At 40.3% G+C, this 21,004-nt stretch overlaps 1 protein-coding gene across 2 annotated transcripts in view; it reads right to left on the bottom strand.

Annotated features, from left to right (window-relative positions):
- Txndc16 (thioredoxin domain containing 16) overlaps positions 1–21,004 on the bottom strand; it is an 81,829-nt gene that overhangs the window by 31,008 nt on the left and 29,817 nt on the right. For both annotated transcript variants that reach the window (XM_051174939.1, XM_051174938.1), the window contains 3 exons: positions 19,877–19,998; positions 5,930–6,020; positions 2,152–2,302 (listed from right to left, as the gene is read on the bottom strand). In XM_051174939.1, the coding sequence (XP_051030896.1) occupies positions 2,152–2,302; positions 5,930–6,020; positions 19,877–19,913 (279 nt within the window). In that variant the 5' untranslated portion in view covers positions 19,914–19,998. The remainder of the gene's footprint in view (positions 1–2,151; positions 2,303–5,929; positions 6,021–19,876; positions 19,999–21,004) is intronic.

The following is a 21,004-nucleotide window of genomic DNA, read 5'->3' as shown; positions in this document are numbered from 1 at the left end:
TTTAAAAAGGAGATGCCTACGCATCATTTTGTAAGAGTTTTAAAAGAAACACCACTCTGAACTCCAGCAATTTAATATTCCTTTTGCAGAGCAGAGTCATTTGTACCCCACAGTTCCAGAAAGCACCACTCAAATATGAAAGGTTCCAGAGCACGTTCACAGAGAATTCAGCACTATCCTTGACTTTATGCATGTCATGCTTTTAGGTGCGGCCATGATTAACCTATTCCCAACTTCCTACACAGTCTTCAAAATTGGGTGTTTTTTTTTTTCAAATTTATTTTCATAATTCCTGTCATAAAATTAAATAAAATCAGAGAATCCCTTTCCTGAGTATCTAATGAAACATAGTTTTAAAAAACAACAAAAGAAAATTCATGAGTAGAAAGTTGGAAAAGCGTACAACTAAAGATATACATAGCAAGAAGAAAAATATTGTATTTAGTATAAGTTATAATTCTGCCCCCTACTGGTAGGTAGATTAAAAACCCTTCATGTTCACTTGTTAGCACTTCTATTTTGTGTTATGTGTATGGGGTCCCAGGGTAGAACTAAGTAATCAGGTTTGGTACTTGGCACCTTTGTACAATGAGCCATCTTGCTGGCCCAAAATTCAGAGAATTCTTAGTAACCAACCTGTGTAAGAAAACAAGGCTGGAGAGAAAAGGTGAAAAACTCTGGGGGAATAAACTGTCCCCTCCCTTCTATTGTCCCTTAAAGACATCAAACAAATCCAAAGGGTATTTTTTTTCCCATGGACGAGATATATCTGACATTCTTTGTCCAAGAAAAGATATATTAGCTACTTACTTCAATTTTTTTTTCTTAAACTGGGCATGTAGAATGTAAGGTAGGAGGATCATGAGTTGGATGCCAGCTTGGGCTATATACAAAGTTCAAATCCAGCCTGGGCCATATAGTGAGACCTTATCTCAAAACAACAACAAAAACAAACCAGAAACTTCTATGCAACCAAGATCCAACTGAAGAAAAAGTTATTTAAAATAAAGAGCTAATGAATTTCCCATCAAAAGTGTAGCTGGCTAGCTCTGAGTCTATTAAATGTAAAGCCTAGCTTTTTAAAAGGCTGGAATTATGACTACAGAGTAGACTAGAAATATAACATTTTAACAGTGCAAAAATGGTATTAACAAAAATTAGAAAGGTCAGAGGAACAGAGTTGAAAAAAATTTATGAAGTTAATTTTCAAATTTTTCAAAGCAAAAGCAAATACCTCCTCCTACCTAAAATGAAAGCACTGGAGTTATAAAAGCTTACTCATTGGTTTCTTGGTGTTTTCATAACTCAACACTTGAGACACTTTCCTAAAGTATAATGTCACTTGGTAACGGTGAAATGCTCATAAGAAGAATAATCCCTTTAGATGTCTATCCGTTTCTTCTTCTGTTCAGTCCACATAAGATTTAAATACAGTGCTTCTCACCACAAGATGGCACCATTTATCCCCTGAACCACCTACATCTGCATAAGGTTCAGAGATAATGAAAGTGAGATCACCTAATATTCACTTTCTGCCTGATAAGATGGGGTAACTTGCATTTTTTAATTTACACTTTGTGGTGCTATCCAGGTTATGTGTAAAACACATGAACCATGTTTTAAAGATTATCATGTGAGAAAAGTCTATTGAAGGCTTTTCATGTAGTAAAAAAAAAAAAAAAAAGGCCTTTAACATTGCAGAGAAAGTGCTGATCCACCATCATCAAATGTGTCTCTAGAACTCATGAGGGCTAATGCTACCAAAAGTGAAGCACAATGGGCCAATGGTTGCAACAGCCACCAACTTTTTAAAGAATTATTGAAACATTCATAAAAGAGGACTTGTCTTAACCATGATTGGCTCTGCTCTCTGAACTCTCACCAAGTATCTGAACTCATTACAACTACCATATACCATTATCACTTGTATGTTATATTTAGATAATTTGGTGCAACAAATAAAAATATTATTTTTAAAACAATTTATATTCTACATTTAACAAGAAATTATTCTCAAATGCTATGAAATGAAAGTAAGGTGTCCAAAGAAATGAGATTAAAATACAGTCATCAATGTAAGCTTTTGTCTGTGAATCAAAACTTACTAAAGTTCATGTGTGAACACCTGGTATAGTAAAATGAAACACATACCAACAGAGGTGCTTTCATTGTCTTGACAAATACGTGAATGTTCAGTGTAGTCAATAGTTGTTCCATTTGTGTTGTTCTACAACGCTCGGTCAAGTCCAAGGCCAGTTTACAATGAAAAAAGTAGAGATGTGCACGGTCTATATTTTCAGAGCTGCAAATTGAAAACCAGTAAGAGACCAACTAACAAATTCATTTGCTTAACCCTAATGTATTGAATTACTGTTTTAATAAAAAACCTGTGTTAACTTTAAAAATAAAATCAAACTTGAACAAAATAAGATAGAAAATATTTAAGGAAATTAATTAATCTTAATATTTGAGCAAATTCCTCAAACCCTTGTATATATTAATATCTAGATTGGGTTATAGGTTTCTAGAAAAGACTCACAGGTGAGATTATCTTTAAATACAGCTATCTTCCTAGAGCTATGCTAAATGAAGATTTGTAATACAAATTTTCTAAGTTTAATTTAAAATCAAAGCTACTTTGAATTAACTCTAGCTACACTGTGCCTTAAGCTGCAAACCATATGATAGCTGTGGGAGTCTGTCAATTTCATCTGAAAAATTGCAAAACTGGGCAAATGCAGTTTATAATTTGGGTTTTGGCATGATTTTAATAGGAGAACTTATAGTGAATATTAAATTTTGCCAAAATTAAAACAGCATTTTTTAAATCTCCATGTAGTGCTAATAGAGTACTGTAAAACACTTCAATACTTTATTTTTAAAATAACATGTCTGAGTAGTCACTGACTCTTAATTTAATTACCATATGATTCCATAGAGTCAGTGGTAAATGAAGCCATCATAAATAGTTATGTGATAACGATTTTTAAAGTTCTATGCTACCTCAAAAATAGTGCCCAGAGACCCCTTTTTCACTGCATAGGGTTTCCCTTGAGCTCTGTAAGCAGCAATATCCTTTTCATACTTCTCCTTCAGCTTGGCAGCCTTCTTTTCGTAGGGCTGCTTGTCATCTGCAGCAGTGTTGTTCCACATCTCTCCCAGTTCCTTTGCAACATCACCAACGGACAAGCCTGGGTGTGCTCCTTTGATGTTTGGGCGATACTCAGAACAGAACAAGAAGAAGGCCGAAGGAGGCCTCTTGGGTGCATTGGGGTCCTTGAACTTTTTTTTTTTTTGGTCTCCCCTTTCGGGGGGGAGGGGGATGTAGGTTTTCATTTCTCTTTCATAACGAGCCTTGTCCGCCTTTGCCATGTCTTCAAGTTTCCCCTTTTCTTTAGCAGACATGGTCTTCCACCTTTCTGAGCATTTCTTGGAGAACTCTGAGAAGTTGACAGAAGCATCCGGATGCTTCTTCTTGTGTTCCTCCCGGCAAGTTTGCACAAAGAATGCATATGAGGACATTTTGCCTCTCGGCTTTTTAGGATCTCCTTTGCCCATGTTCAGTTTATTTTTGTCCGCGAGGCACAGAGTCGCCCAGTGCCTGTCCGGTTTGCGCTTGCCCCGGCGCTGTCTCTATGGAGCTCAATGTCCTGCAATGGCTGTGAGAGCGGAAGCCAGACACAGCCTCCTCACTCTCTCCGCTCTGTCAACATCATGGTTATTGAAGGAGAATCTACAACTACAAATTTTCTAAGCCAGCATAATCCCTAACAACAGTCTATAAACATTTGCCCTCATATCCACAGATAAGAACAGTCTTCATCCTTTATCATGAAAACTCTTTGCAACACAGACCATGGCAGAAAACCAGAACCAGAACAAATACAGAGTTGTGGAGCCCAGTGTCTATCTAAAAAAAACCTCCTGCATCCAAGGCTTAAGGAACATTGTGGAAGAGGGGCAGAAAGAATTTAAGAGCCAGAGGATTGGGAAGTTTGCTGTGAGACTGTGTCTCCTGGTAATGTCAGAAGCTGCACATTAAGTCTCATCAACCTGACTGCTCAAATGTGAGCTGAACAAGGATGACACCAATGAATATGCCAAACTAGATTAAGAAAAGCCCACGAGGACTCAACCCTACACAGACAACTACAGCCAACTGAGGAAAGGTGGAGTGGGAGAGGTGGCCCTCCCCAGGAAGAAAATACCAACTGGTTGTCAAACCCTGAAAACATACACACAAGTAATGTCATATGAACTCAACAGGTTATAATTAGAAACGGATATGCACACACAAGTACATATATGCATGCAATAACAGTAAAAGAGGTCATGAATTTGAAGGAGAGTGGGAAGAGGCATATGGGAGGGTTTAGAGGGAGGTCGGGGAATGCTAAAATTATATAATTAAATTAAATCTCAAAAATTAAAAAAGCTCTATGTTAAACAGTGAAGCCTAATAAGACTACCTGAATCCTTTAAGGGCTTAAGCAAAAACAGATGTGTTAGGAAAACAGCTAAAGTTTATAAACTATAATATACAAGATGCTATGAAGAAGAAATATTTCATTCTGCCTCAAGTTGGGAAGGAGAAGTGAAAGAGAGGGAAGATCACAGAGCTCACACAGAAGGCATAAAATCTTCATAGAAAGGAGGAAAAATGTGTGTTTCAAAGGAAAGCAACCACTACATAGCTAAGGCTCTAAGTGCTTAGCTTCCCAAGGGATAATGCTGGACTGCTTGCTAACCACTGCTAAAAACAAAGTGCTGAGTACAGCAGATCCTGGATAGGGCTATACTTCTTATCAAAGGTTCCAAAGTAAAATCAAGCTGGAAAGCTACTTTAATTGGGGACCCTTAGTTCGTTACTCACAGAAACCCAAAGGGGGTGGAGGGCATGGAAGTTTAGAAAGGTATGTCACAGAAAAAAGAGAAGTTCAATAACAGATAAACAGCACTGAGAATCCACCATGGAGAACTGAGCATCAGGAATGCAGAGGCTTCACTTGAGCACCAACATTCTCCAGTTCCCAGCCCAACTCTGTGAAGACTTATCTGTTTTTCCTGGAACTGACCTGATACCTACAGAAGGGGAAATGCAAAAGCCTATAGTGTCCTTCAGTCAACAGGAGGGCACATGACAAACTCCGACACGACCACAAGAGGCCATAGCATTTTTGCCTTGCTTTGGAATAATTTTCTTGGAGAAGATTTTGAGGCTACTCTTGGTTGTTAAATTTCATTGGCTACTTCATGTGACCTTAAGTATTAGAAGGAGAAACTTTAGCCTAGAGTGACCCTTCCCACAAAAAGCACTGAAAAGTGGGATTCTATCTAGAACTTTAAGTTATGAATTAGAAAAAGAAAATTAAACCATTCTGCTTAAAAGCTGCCTCAAGCTGGGTGTTGGTGGCACACACCTTTAATCCCAGCACTCGGGAGGCAGAGGCAGGCAGATCTGAGTTTGAGGCCAGCCTGGTCTACAGAGCTAGTTCCAGAACAGGCTCCAAAGTAGAGAAAACCTGTCTTGAAAAACAAAAACAGCCTCATGCACATTCAGGGTTATTATGACAAAGTAACTTACAGAAACTTCAAAAGACTCTCTGAAGCCTAATTCGGAAACTGCTGTTTACCACTAAGTGAACACTACAGGTCTATTCCCAAAATGCTTCCTGTGCCATTGTGACACTGTAGCACATGGCTTATCTATTGTCTGTATTCATCCCAAACTACCACTGTCTCTATTTAATGTCAAAGAGTGCCTGATACTAGAGTAATAAAGGCATCCCAGGTGACCCTATATATTTACAAGTGTATGTGATTCCTTCAGAGAAACCCAAGACATGACATGATAAAAATGTTGACTAAGCAACATGAAAAGTGTCAACAACCAAAAACCAAACCATTTACCTGGGCTTCTCATACATACCCGATATTTTCTAAAAGGGCCATTTCTGTGGTTAAGGCAAACTGATAAGAGGTCCCATACACAAAAGCGGCTTCCATGACTGCTCTGTGTGCTGAAGAAGAGATAGGGAGATAGATAGTATGTGACTCCAAGCAAACTTTTATTCTGAGCATTAGCCTAACCCTTTTACTACCTATTAATTTAAGAAAAAAAATACAAAGGAAAGATGATTCAGTAGATACAAAGGTTACTGCTCTTCCAGAGGATCTGAGTCCATATCCTAGGACCCAGGTGGGGCAGCTTGTAACTCCAGCTCTGAGGTTAGCAAAGCCCTCTTCTAGCCTCCTCAGGTACCCACATACCTCACAGAGACATATACACATAAATCTTAAATTTAAAGTATATCTTATTCAAGCTTATAAATGTACTGAGACCAATAAGCATAGGACCAACCCAGGCACTCCGAATGGGGGTGTTAGGAGGACTGGGCCATCTTTGGGGCCTCTGGTAGTGGATCAGAATTAATACCTAGTGTACGAATGAACTTTGGAGCCCATTCCACATAGAGGGATACTCTCTCAGCCTAGACACATGGGGGGGAGGGCCTGGGCCCTGCTCCAAATGATATGACAGACTTTGAAGACTCCCCGTGGAAGGCATCACCCTCCCTAGAGAGCAGAGAGGGGGTGAGGGTTTGTGGGGGGGGGGGGACAGGGGAGGATGGGAGGTTACAGGAACTGGGACTGACATGTAAAACAAGCTTGTTTCAAATTTAAATTTAAAAAATTATCAAAAAATTGTACTAAGACCATAGAAAATTAATTATACTTAAATATCTTTATAACATACAAATGTAATTTTCTAATTAGTGGGAAATATTATGAATTCAAGTTATAGTTTACATATTTATAGCTATAGTTTTATTAATTTTAAGATACAATTCAATAAAGCATTTTTTAAAATCAGAAAAATCAGATCTTTGCGGGTCCACTCTGAGCTCCTGCCCACAAGATCCTTGACTCCCAAATCCGGGCCTCTGTTAAAGAAAGAGGCCTCAGCTGGAGAGTTCCAGTTTCCAGTGAGATTGGACTATCCTGCAAAACCTTCCCAAGTTCCAGCTCAGCCTTTGTCCTCTTCCGCCAGCTATTGCCAGAAGTGACTCTGGGCCCAATTGGGGCTACCTGTCCCCTACAACGCTCCCCCACCCTGAACTCCCTGGGTTGGCCCCTATCCTGCTGTTCCTGTGTCCAGTCCCCATCGAGAGCACCCTTGGAGCTCTGATACACCCCCACCCATCCCCACCGCAAGCCTGCCCCCCCACCCCGTAACCTAACCTGCCCATGGTCCTGCCGCTCTGGTGGAGCACTGGGACAGAGGGTGGAGCCAACAGTCCACCCTACTTTGGAGACCTCTCTGAGCAACTCTGAACAAAGGAGACCTGCCTATCCAGGCGGGACCACCCATAATTTCCACCTGCTTGGTCTCTGACCCCCACCTCCAGTCCTCTGCTGGAGTCCCGGGCCCCTCCCAGAGATCCGCCTATCTCTGCGGGACCACTGTGAGTACATGCTGGCATCTTCTACTGGATCATCATCCTTGATCCCATCCCTGGGTCCCTGTCTGTGGAGAAACCTCCTAGAGAGCTTGGACCACACAGAGCTACAGATATTGAATCTCTGACCCACATAAGCCCACCGGGGAAGTACCATAGAGAGAAGGGGAGACCCCACCAACGCCTACTGGAAGAAGCTATGGGAAGAAGGCAATACAAGAAAACACCTAACAACAGAAAGACAAGCATGGCACCACCAGAATCTAGGGAATCTATACCAACTAAAACAGAACACAACAACAAAGCAGAGGAAGCAGAAGGAAACGACTTAAAACTTACCAGTATAAAAATGATAGAGGCCCTCAAAGAAGATGTGAGAAAATCCCTTAAAGAAATGGAGGAAAAAACAAACAAAAAAGCAGAAGAAATGAACAAATTCCTTAAGGAAAGTACAGAAAGCCAAGAAAAAACAATTAACCAGGTGAAGGAAACAGTTCAAGACTTGAAAACTGAAATAGAGAAAATAAAGGCACCAAAAACCAAAGAAATGCTGGAAATATAAAAACTGAGCAAAAAATCAGGAACTACAGACACAAGCATAACGAACAGAATTCAAGAGATGGAAGAGAGAATCTCAGGCACAGAAGATAAACTAGAAGAAATAGATTCATCGACCAAAGAAAATCATAAATCCAACAAATCCTTAACACAAAACATCCAGGAAATGTGTGACACCATGAAAAGGCCAAACCTAAGAATAATAGGCACAGAGGAGAAGGTGAGGAAGCGCAGCTCAAAGGTGCCGAAAACATATTCAACAAAATCATCGAGGAAAGCTTTCCCAATCTGAAGAAGGACATGCCCATGAAAGTACAAGAAGCATACCGAACCCCAAATAGGCTGGACCAAAGAAAAAAGACCCCTCGACATATAATAATCAAAACACCTAGCATACAGAATAAAGAAAGAATATTAAAAGCAGCGAAGGAAATAGGACAGGTAACATATAAAGGCAGACCTACCAAAATTATACCTGACTTCTCCATGGAAACCCTCAAGGCCAGAAGGTCCTAGATAGATGTTCTAAAAGTATTAAGAGAACACGGATGCCAGCCTAGGCTACCATATCCAGCAAAACTCTCAATCACTATAGATGGAGAAAACAAGATATTTAATGACAAAACCAGATTTTCCCAAAACGTATCTACAAATCCGGCCCTACAGAAACTATTGGAAGGAAAACACCAACCCAAGGAAGGTAACTGCACCCACAAAAATGTAGACAACAGATAATCCAACTACACCAGAAACCAAGGGTAAAGCAGAACTAATATATTCACAGTACCACTGCCAACAACAAACCTAAATCAAACAAGCATCAACAATCAATGGTCCTTACACAGCCTCAACATTAATGGTCTTAACTCACCTATAAAAACACACAGGCTAACAGAATGGATACGAATACAGAATCCATCCTTCTGCTGCATACAAGAAACACATCTAAGCTTCAAAGATAGACATTACATCAGGGTAAAGCGTTGGGAAAAGATTTTCTAATCAAATGGAAATAAGAAGCAAGCAGGCGTAGCTATCCTAATATCTAACAAGTTAGACTTCAAACCAAAATTAATCAAAAGAGATGAAGACGGTCATTTCATATTCATCACAGGAGAAATCCATCAACAAAAAGTCTCAGTTCTGAACATCTATGCCCCCAATACAAAGTCAGCCACATTCGTAAAACAAACACTACTAAAATTCAAAGCTCATATAAAACCTCGCACACTTATAGTGGGAGACTTCAATACTCCACTCTCAACACTAGACAGGACCACAAATCAGAAACTCAACAAAGAAACAAAAGAACTAATAGAAGTTATGTCTCAACTGGGGTTAACAGACATCTATAGAACATTCCATCCAAAGACAAAAGAATATACCTTCTTCTCTGCTCCACATGGAACCTTCTCTAAAATCGACCACATACGAGGTGGCATAACAAACCTCAACAGATACAAGAGAATAGGAATAGTCCCCTGTATCATATCGGACTACCATACTTTAAAATTGGAATTCAACAACAACCTGCAAACTCATGGAAACTGAACAATGTGGAATTGCACCACTCCTGGGTCAAAGATAGAAATAAAGAAAGAAATTAAGGACTTTCTAATACTCAACAAGACTGAGGACACATCATACCCGAACTTATGGGACACCTTGAAAGCAGTGCTACGAGGGAAGTTCATTGCACTAAGTGCCCATATGAAGAAAACAGAGGATAGTCACATAAGAGAATTAACAGTGCAACAGAAAGCCTTAGAACAGAGAGAAGCGAGTTCACCCCGTAGGAGTAGACGCCAGTAAATAATCAACTTGAGGGCTGAAATCAACAAAATAGAAACCAGGAAAACAATACAAAACAAAATCAATGCAACAAAGAGTTGGTTTTTTGAGAAAATCAACAAGATAGACAAACCTTTATCCAAATTAACAAAAAAGCACAGAGAGTACATGCAAATTAACAAAATCAGAAACGAAAAGGGGAACATAACAACAGACACAGAGGAAATCCAGACAATTTTCAGGTCATACTTTGAAAATCTGTATTCCACAAAAATTAAAAATTCAAAGGAAATGGACAAATTTCTGGATAACTATCACTTACCAAATTTAAATCAAGAACAGACAAACAACTTAAATAGACCTATAACCCACAATGAAATAGAAGCAGTCATCGAAAGCCTTCCAACCAAAAAAAGTCCAGGGCCAGATGGATTCAGTGCAGAATTCTACCAGACATTCAAGGAAGACCTAATACCAATACTCCTCAAACTGTTCCACAAGATAGAAACAGAAGGTTCATTGCCAAACTCTTTTTATGAGGCCACAATAACCTTGGTACCCAAGCCTCACAAAGACACAACTAAGAAAGAAAACTACAGACCAATATCCCTGATGAAATGGATGCAAAAATAATAAAATACTGACAAACCGAATTCAAGAATACATCAGAGAAATCATCCACCATGACCAAGTAGGCTTCATCCCTGGAATGCAGGGATGGTTTAACATATGAAAATCTATGTTTATATGATCCACCATATAAACAAACAAAAAAAGAAAAACCATATGATTATCTCCCTAGATGCGGAAAAAGCCTTCGGAAAAATCCAACACCCTTTCATGATAAAGGTATTGGAGAGGTCAGGGATAACAGGAACATACCTAAATATAATAAGAGCAATATACAGCAAACCAACTGCCAACATCAAACTGAATGGAGAGAAACTTAAGCCAATTCCTCTAAAATTAGGAACAAGACAAGGCTGCCCTCTCTCTCCATATCGCTTCAATATCGTACTAGAAGTTCTAGCTAATGCTATAAGACAACAAAAGGAGATCAAGGGGATCCAAACTGGAAAGGAAGAAGTCAAACTGTCTCTATTTGCAGATGATATGATAGTTTACATAAGTGACCCAATAAACTCTACCAGGGAACTCCACAGCTTATAAACACCTTCAGCAAACTAGCATGATACAAAATAAACTCAAAAAAAACCAGTAGCCCTACTTTTTTCAGACAACAAAGAGACAGAGAAAGAAATCAGAGAAACATCACCCTTTGTAATAGCCACAAGCAACATAAAGTATCTTGGTGAAATGCTTACCAAACAAGTAAAAGACCTATATAATAAGAACTTTGTGGCTCTAAAGAAAGAAATTAAAGAAGATATCAGAAAATGGAAAGATCTCCCATGCTCTTGGATAGGTAGGATAAACATAGTAAAAATGACAATCTTGCCAAAAGCAATCTACAGATTCAATGCAATCCCCATTAAAATCCCACCACAATTCTTCACCGACCTTGAAAGGATAATAATCAACTTTATATGGAAAAACAAAAGACCCAGGATAGCAAAAAACAACCCTATACAATAAAAGAACTTCAGGAGGCATCACCATTCCTGACTTTAAGCTCTACTACAGAGCTATAGTTCTGAAAACAGCCTGGTATTGGCATAAAAATAGACAGGTAGACCAATGGAATCGAACTGAAAATCCTCATATTAACCCACACACCTATGAACACCTGATTTTCGACAAACAGCTAAAATTATACAATGGGGCAAGGACAGCATCTTCAACAAATGGTGCTGGCACAATTGGATGAGGGTGTGTAGAAGAATGCAGATAGACCCATGTCTATCGCCATGCACAAAACTCAAGTCCAAATGGATCAAAGACTTCAACATCAATCCAGCCACATTGAACCTCTTAGAAGAGAAAGTAGGAGGTACCCTTGAACAAATTGGTATAGGAGACCGCTTCTTGAACATAACTCCAGAGGCACAGATACTGAGAGAAACAATTAATAAATGGGACCTCTTCAAACTTAGAAGCTTCTGTAAGGCAAAGGACATAGTCGACAAGACAAAACGGCAGCCCACAGACTGGGAAAAGATTTTCACCAATCCTATATCCGACAAAGGGCTGATCTCCAAAATATACAAAGAACTCAAGAAACTAGTCAACAAAACACCAAATAACACTATTAAAAAATGGGGTACAGAACTGAAGAAAGAATTCTCAATGGAGGAAATCAAAAAGGCTGAAAGACACTTAAGAAAAATGCTCCACATCCTTAGCTATCAGGGAAATGCAAATCAAAACAACTTTGAGATACCATCTTACTCCTGTTGGAGTAACATCTGACTCATGTTGGAGAGGATGTGGAGAAAGGGGAACACTCCTCCACTGCTGGTGGGAGTGCAAACTCATACAGCCATTTTGGAGATCAGTATGGCGGTTCCTCAGGAAAATGGGAATTAGTTTACCACAGGACCCGGCAATCCCCCTCTTAGGCATATACCCAAAGGATTCACCTCCATTCAACAAAGACATCTGTTCATTTGTAATAGCAAGAATCTGGAAGCAACCTAGATGCCCCTCAATTGAAGAATGGTTAATGAAGATGTGGCACATCTACACAATGGAATACTACTCTGCAGAAAAAAATAATGGTATCTTGAAATTCGCAGGCAAGTGGATGGCACTTGAAGAAACCATCCTGAATGAGGTAACCCAGTCACAAAAAGAGGAACACAGTATGTACTCACTAGATTTTAGAACTAGATCAAAGGATCACCAGCCTATAATTCACACCACCAGAGGAACTAGGATACAAGGTGTATTCTAAGAGATTCATATAAAGTCCCTCACAGAACTGGGAAGGGACAAGTTCCCCAGAGCTCAGGGGAAGTGGGGGGAGCAGCGAATGGAGAGAGAAATAGGAGAAAACGAGGGGGAAGAAAGGAAAACATGTGCGACCAGGAAGATTGAGCCTGGTTAGGAATAGAAGACAGGAAAGAGAGAGAGAGACAGAGACAGAGAGAGAACATAAAAGAGGGAGCCAATATTGGTTTGAAGATAAAATTGAACACAAAGAAAGGTCTAGAGAACTACAAGACTGCCGCCAAATAACAATTTGAGTTTCCGTGGAAAGGCTACCATAAATGCCCTTCCTGGAGAGGGAGATTAACAACTAACTTATCCATGGATCCCTCAACTAATACCTGTTGGAAACAGGAAACCCATACATAAACATTGAGTCGAACTAGAACCCAGATGCAGTTGGAGAGGACAAGACCAGGTGGCAGAAACACATACAGACAGCTTACCTGAACACGGAGGAGCTAACGGGCCACCAGACTGATAGCTGGGATGCCAGCATGGGACTGACTCAGGCCCCCCTGAATATGGGTCTCAGCCAGAAGGACTGAGCAGTCTAAGGGACCTCAGATAGTGGAGCCAGGATGTATCCCTAGTGCACAAAAGGACTTTGCGAACACATCCCCCATGGAGTGATAACTGCCTTAATCTAGAGACATGAGAGAAGCCCTAGTCCCTACTTCACATGACCTGTCAGATCTACATGACCCCAACTGGATGACATTCCCCTACATATGGAATTGGTGTGGGGGGATGGGAGGGGAGGGTGGTAAGAGTGCAGGTGAGAGGGCAGAGAGGGTAAAAGGGATGAAAGGAGGCTAAGGAGGAAGGGAGGGAGGGAGAGAGAGGGAACTGGGATCCACATGTAAAATAATAAATTAAATTAAAAAAAATGCATTGACTACAAAATTTAAGTTCAAGGACAAGTTACTGGGGAAAAGGATTTCTATTTTTGTTTCCACAGAAAATGAAAAGATGTGGATTCCTTCCAGACTAATGTGGTTTGATGAAGCCAGACCGCCTGAAACAGAGTACCAGGTGATCCTACATTCAAAACAGCTGGACAAAGCAGCCTTACAGACTACAGCCAGGATTTCTGAATCTTCTTTGAATCCCCCATGACAGCGCCCCTTACCAGCAAGTAGTAGTTTGGAAAGAACGACGCCCAAAACCCCAAATATTGTCTATAAATGTTTGTTTTCATTTAAATGGACTTAGTTATATAAAATAAATAAATTTAAAAAAAAGAAAACTCACAAAAAAAAACAGAAAAATTATTCCCTACTTTCTATCCCATATCTAATACTAAAGGCAGAACACTTCTAATTTATTCATTATTTCTTTTGGTGTTTATCTGGAAGCCTGTAAATGTCCTTATTTCCTTATTTCCTGGTACCTGCTATAAACACATACATGCACATACTCAAATGTAGCTGGCAAATAAAGTCACTATGCTAATTTTGTGGATGCCCCACTGTGAAAGATAATAAAGTACACCTCTTTTCTGAAACCCAGCTCTAGAAATGTACATTCTTCACACTCCCTTAGTCCTTCTGGTATGAATCTAATTTTCATTACATCTCATTCAGTGTTTACACTATGGCTCAGAGTATTAGTTACAGACGAGCCATAGAGAACAGAATGACAGATTACTTCTCCTTTTTATGAATATATTTTACTGCACTTGTAACTATTTCTTTACAATTTTTTCTTTAGATGCCTTTCTTTTTAAACTCTTCCACAATCACTTTTCCTTGTCAAGTTTTCAAATGTGTCAGATCCATTAGCTAGCCTATCATCCTGGAGATGCTTGTTAGAGCATACTGGCCCATTATATCATCATCTGTTGGTGTCTTACAAAGCTACCCTTATTTTTTCTCTTATACTGGGTTCTTTGGCCTGTTAAGCCTGCCTTCTTTTTTACTGCTACTACCTCTCTCCCTTCTCTAGAACCATCTTATAAGATACATGAAATAAACAATTGCCATCATCCTGTGTTTCTCAAAATAATCTTAATTCTTTTACAATTAAGACAATATACAACTGGCTGCTTAGACTAGATTCCAGCCATCTCTCTTAACAGCAGCAATTAAGAAGTTTGATGCTATTCTCATTCTTGGCCCTTGTGATAATTACTGTTCCCAGTGATGGGACCAAACACCTGACAATAGAGTCATGGTGGGAAGGAAAAGTAACAGGAGCACGAAGCAGCTGCTCACACGACATCTGCAATCAGGAAGTAGGGTGATGAACACTGTGTTCAGCTTGCTTTTTCCCTTTGCCTTCAGCCCAGGACCCTGGCCCATGGAATCGAGGGCCCTGTGTTTAGAGTTGGTCTTTCCTCTCAACTAAATCTCTCTGGAAAGACCCTCACAGATGTGCCCAAAGGTGTGTCTTCCAGGGGATTCTAAATCCAGTCACAGTGAGCATGAAAACTAACCATCATAAACCTTTAATTGCACTCAACCCCAGGAAATTTCAGAATGGTTTTCACTTTAATATCCTGGGTGTGGTACTGTTAACAACTTCAGTTTAGAAGCTGAAGCCCTTTAGCTCAGCAAATTCTTGAAAACTTCTCTGATGATTCCTTTTGTCATGTATTGTGTTCTCTTTTGCTAATTCCAGCAGTTATCTTCACCTCCCCACTTAATTCCACAGCACTTGAATTTCACTTCTGATTACTCCACACACCTCCACCACCTTGCTATATCACCACTGCAGCCAGGATCAGCCTCCTTACCCCACTGCCACTCTCACCAACTCTACTGCCTTAATCCTCGGTGAGTTCACTTTCCTTATGAATGACTCCTTCAAAATCCTCACCCTCAACTCCTTGCCTTCTCTACTCCAACACTGCCTTTACTACTAACTGCTCTGGGCACAATCCAAGCCCTGGGATTACAACTTTATGCAGCTTTTCACTGCATTCTGGCCTTTGCTTCTCTCCTAATCAAGTTTGGGTCACATGGTCAATATTTATAATTATTGTCATTCCTAACGGGCTAGTACACAGTTCATGTCAAGTCCAAGACTCTCTCTATTCTGTACATATGCCCGTAAAAATAAACCCAAGACGGAAAACAAACAAAACCTGTTAGCTAACAGTCTCACTTTCAATTACTAATATTCAATATTATTTCTGCCTAGCAATCATTCTCTTTTAAACTTTATTATTTATGTGTTTGTTTAAATTTTGAAACACAGTTTTACTATAGAGCCTAGTCTGGCCTCAAATGGCAGCCCGGTACTAGGAATACAGGGTGAGCAGCCATGCATATGCAGAAACCATTATTTCCAGACCTCCTAACTGATTCATCTCTTTCTTCTTCAACAGCAAAAATCTGAGTGCAGCAGTGAGTGTCTGTGATCTCAGCCCTGGGAAGGTGGAGAGAGGAGTGCCACTGTGAGACCCAGCTCAGGGACTGAGGGGAAGCCACAAAGTCAGCAGACTAATCACTCAATTTGATTTATCTACTTGAGGGAGTAAAAAAACTTAAATCCTGGGTTTGCACAAAAGGGGGAAAATACATAAACACCTTTAGGGTCTTTCTATCATCTATCTCTCATCCCTTTCTTTTCTTACCTCTATCTAGGTATATCACTTCTGTCTATTCTTAATTTTTTTCTTACTTATATACTCCAGCAAAATCTTTCAAACAATATAAAAATTACAATGTGATTAATCCTATTTTTAAGTGAATGATTACAATAAATACAACTAAAAAAGGCCATCTTTTCCATATCCCTTACATGATTAAACATTTTACATATTACAGGTAAAAACAAATTACACCCAAGAACCCACATACATTCATGTTGTAGATTAACAGAGTGTAAGCAAGCAAGGTATTTTTCTCAGCCAATTTTTGTTGTTGTTTTGTTTTCTGGCAGGCTGCATTTGGCAGTTACAAGGAAAGGATCAATCACTTCATTATATTAATTTACCTTAAAAGGTAATCTTATAAAAAATCTTAAAGGACCACAAGTGTAAACTTTTTTTATATATGAAAAACTGTCAGCTCTACTTTAAATCCTGGGTGTGCATACTCATTCATTAACAGATTTTTATATCAGGAAGCTGAAGGCAGAAATGGATACAAGGAATTAATCATCACTTCTGATCACCAATCCAGGTTGTATTTGTTCTTGTTTCTTGACCTCAATAAGTCCCTCACTCAACTATGTGCCTTTCCAAATTTTAAATTGTTTCCAAGAATTTCTACCTCAAAGCCATTAACACATCTTAACCTAAGTCATTATTTGAAGCTTTGTTTTGGCTATGATGCACACTGAAACCTGTGAACACATCTCCCAAGATCAAGAGAACTTGAGCTAGCCTAGCTTCTGGGACACAACTGTTTTCCTTAAGCATTAACCTAGGTCACAGTATATACAGCTCCTCAAGAGAGACTCCTAAGTCCTAGATGCCTGACACGTCTATGTTCCTATTTTCTGTCCTCTACAGTCTCTGCTTTATCAAAGGCAGGGGCAACACCACACCCTGCCTTTACCTATATCAACTTTCTCACTAAATTAACCTCTATCACAATCCCTTACTATATTAAAAACCCTCAATCACCAATATCCTATTCTAACTAACACTATTATTGTATAAAAGCCTTGCTTCAGTTAAACAGTACAGTTTAAAGGGAAATCATCTTCAACAACACACAGGCAGAAATGCACAGTAGAATGGGATATTTCCGTGAGATGATCATACTACATTAAAGGCAGTTGGGTCCCCCCCACACACACACCCATTCATACCATGCCAGATACCAGAGAAAAATGACAGCAGTAAATATGTAAAGGCACAGCAGTAACATGGAACATTCTGAAGCTGAAGCCCTTGGGGCCTTGCCTTCCCAAGATTCACCCATCAGTGCTTTGCATTCTGATGGGCCTAACTCCTGAAGTCAGTCGCCACCTGCTGCTCCTCTGACATGGACATTGGGCAAAGGAGGATCCCCAGGGCTTGCTCACCAGCCCTGTCTAGCTGAATCAGTGAGCTACAGATTCAGCTAGAGCAGTGGTTCTCAACCTTCCTAAATGCTATGATTCATGAATACAGTTCCTCATGTTGTGGTGACCCCCAACCATAACATTATTTTCATTGCCACTTCATAATGGTTATTTTGCTACCATTATGAATCAAAGCATACATATCTGATATCTCCAATGGTCATAGGCAACCAAAAGGGGTTACAACCTACAGGTTAAGAGTCCCAAGCTAAAGGCTCTTTCTCAAACTATAAGGAAGAGAAAATTTCAAAGACACACATCAACCTCTGGCCTCCACAGATAAGCATGCACGGAGGGTGGGGGCTTGGAAGTCAATATGCTCCCCAAGCTGTATCTGTCTCATTCTTTCTGAAAATTCTTCTCTTCCTCACATTTTCTCCCAGACAATACCCAGATGCCCTTTCCCTCACAGCAAAACTCATCTCATGGGTCTCTGCATTCATCTCCTATTGCTCTCCTGTTCTCTCACACTTGATTGCTATTAATCTGCAGAAACTGCATTGGTCGAAGTCATTGGGAATCACTGTTCTGCTAAGCATTATGGACAACTAGCAGTTCTTAATTCACTATACTTAATACAACTATTCCTATGTTCCTTAAACTCTCATCTTCAGCAATGTCCCATTCCCCACTACTCATCCCAGTGGTGAGCACTGAGCCCAGCGGTTCACACACACTAGCAAACCTTCTTCCACTGACTCTAGCCCCAATCTCCATCTTCAGAGGATTCACAGAAATGGTCACCTTATTGGAAAGAACTGGCTACAATGTGAATGTTTGGAGTTTCCTGGATTCTGCTGATTATTGAATCCTGAGAAGACATTCCTGCAAAAGATTTCAGAAACATGAAAATGTCTCTGTACTGTGGAATGGCTCACAGAAGAAAATCACTTTTGGCATTATAGGCTCCTGTCCACTTATGTCACTAACGCCCAGCTCTCACTTGAACAGAAGGATGAGGCACGCATGCCCAGCAGGCAGAAATATATTACTTCTTTCCTAGCTGGCTCCTTTATTTCAGACATTAAAACATTAATAGTGAGCATGCCCACTGAGCTGGAAAGGCATGCTTTGTTCTGAACCTAGACCTGCAAGCTCCTTTCCCATAGCTGGGGTGTGTGGCTACTGCAAACATTCCTTGTGCCCAGAAGAGGATCTTGAGAAACAGCATGCTGTGATGTTTCCCAAACATGCCTGGTATGAATAACCTGGTGTTTATTTTACAAATAAAGATTTATGGGCTTCCCTCTACATCTGCTGCTTCAGCTTCAAAAAATGGAGAATGAAACCTAAAATAGAGACAGAGTTCAGGGGTCTTTCATTCTGTGAACAAAGCCCTCCTTTCAGCTAAATAAGGGATGCTCCGTGCTATTCACTGTCCCAGCTCTTCTCTACCAATGTTATATCCACCATTTTTATACCAAAAACATGGCTGATAGAAAGCATGTATCCCTTCTAGAAAGATCATCTATTGTCCACATATAGCTTCTGAGTCTGGTGTCAGACTCTTCCCAAATAGAACACTTTTTGCCCAGGCATGGTAGGTGGCACATGCCTTTAATCCCAGCCCTCCAGATGCAGAGGCAGCCAGTGCTACATAGTAAGACTTTCACACACACACACACACACACACACACACACACACACACACAAAGTCTGGGATCAAGTGGGCTGTGTTCACTCTGATGGAGTGCACCCACTATCAAAACAACACTGGGTAGGGGTGGTGCTGTGGGCCTGTCTCAGTAGGGGAGCAGTCTCAGATTGCAGCCATCTGGGAGAAGAAGTACTGGTGCTAGCTTTTGCAGGCACTATCCAGTCTGGTAAACACTCATAGTTGGACCAGAGAAAGGGTCTTCACCTCACGTACTCAGGACACATTCACTCCAGGCTTCCTAGGCTCTCTACAATTTCCCCCATCTAGGAACTGGAAAGTGGAAGTTAAGTAACTTGTCCAAGTTACACTCTCAGCAGCTGGAGAGCCTAAGGCCCGCCTGGACCACCGGCTTCTGGGGCATGACTCCACTGTGCTGCTCAGTACTGGGGGCACACTGGTAGAGAGGCTTGCCTGAAGTGCTTCACTACATTGTATACTACCTGACCCTTCAGGGTAGTCACACAAGCACAGGTACAGCAGAGACCAAGCCAGCTTCAGATACCTGGTGTTCCAATGGCTTCCACATATGAGAATATCATATTTGCTTTTCCTTTCAGAGAATTTTCTATGCTGTGAAGGTCTTCCAGAGTGGTAACATATTTTACTTCATTAAAAAGCAGAGCGCTGAAATAAACAGATGAAACTAGTAAAAAATTTGTCATGGACTTAGCTACACATGTAAAAACTCTGATTAAAGAACCTGAGTAGGGGGTTTTGTTTTGTTTTTCGAGACAGGGTTTCTCTGTATTGCTTTGGAGCCTGTCCTGGAACTAGCTTTGTAGACCAGGCTGGCCTCAAACTCACAGAGATCTGCCTGCCCCTGCCTCCCAAGTGCTGGGACTAAGGGAACCTGAATTTTTTTAAGTGTAACACCTTTGAACAAATTGTGAATAATGACACACAATCATTCCAGTGCTGGAGTAAAATTGGTTTCTGGGTCACTGTCTTTCCTTGAAAACACGAATGAGGACACTTGTGAGAAATGGTGGTCATTCTCCATCACAGCCACCTCCAAAGACTTGAACTGCATTGGCTCATACCCTACTCTGATCTTAGATACAGGTGAGCCATCCATATGTCACAGCTGTGGGTTTCTTTCCAGAGTCCCTAAGCCTTTCATGACCTAGACATTATCATGTCCCTCTGTGCTCATTCTGACCACTCCAGGCATACCTCAGAACCTCCATTGAAAGCTATGCCTTGCTCCACCTGACATATCTGCTCCTTTAAACATCATCTCAATGACAACTTCCTGCTGCTACTGTGTCAATAAGCCTGCATCTTTTCCTTCTTACTCCATTATTCCTTCACGGCACATGCTATAATTTGCAATTATTTATAACTACACTTTGTTTATTTCATTTCCTTGTTAATTCCCCACTCCAGCTAAACATTACCTCCTTAAGGCAAGGTCCTTGATACGTTTGTTATCAGTGTGCCACAGTAAGTACAAAAGAGAGCATAGTACATAGTAGGAAATCAGACATTTGTTAAAATAACAAAAGAAACCAGCAAGACATGCTTCCTTTTGAGAAATGTAAAGTCAAATCACTGGAAAGAACCAGGCATGACACACACATCTGTAACCTCAGTGGTGACAAGAGGATTCTGAGTACAAGGTCAGCCTGGG

This window comes from Phodopus roborovskii, unplaced genomic scaffold (genome assembly GCF_943737965.1).
Source record: "Phodopus roborovskii unplaced genomic scaffold, PHOROB, whole genome shotgun sequence".
Taxonomy (NCBI): Eukaryota; Metazoa; Chordata; class Mammalia; order Rodentia; family Cricetidae; genus Phodopus; species Phodopus roborovskii.
The sequence above is the reverse complement of the archived record's forward strand: the minus strand, read 5'-3'. Positions and strand labels throughout refer to the sequence as shown.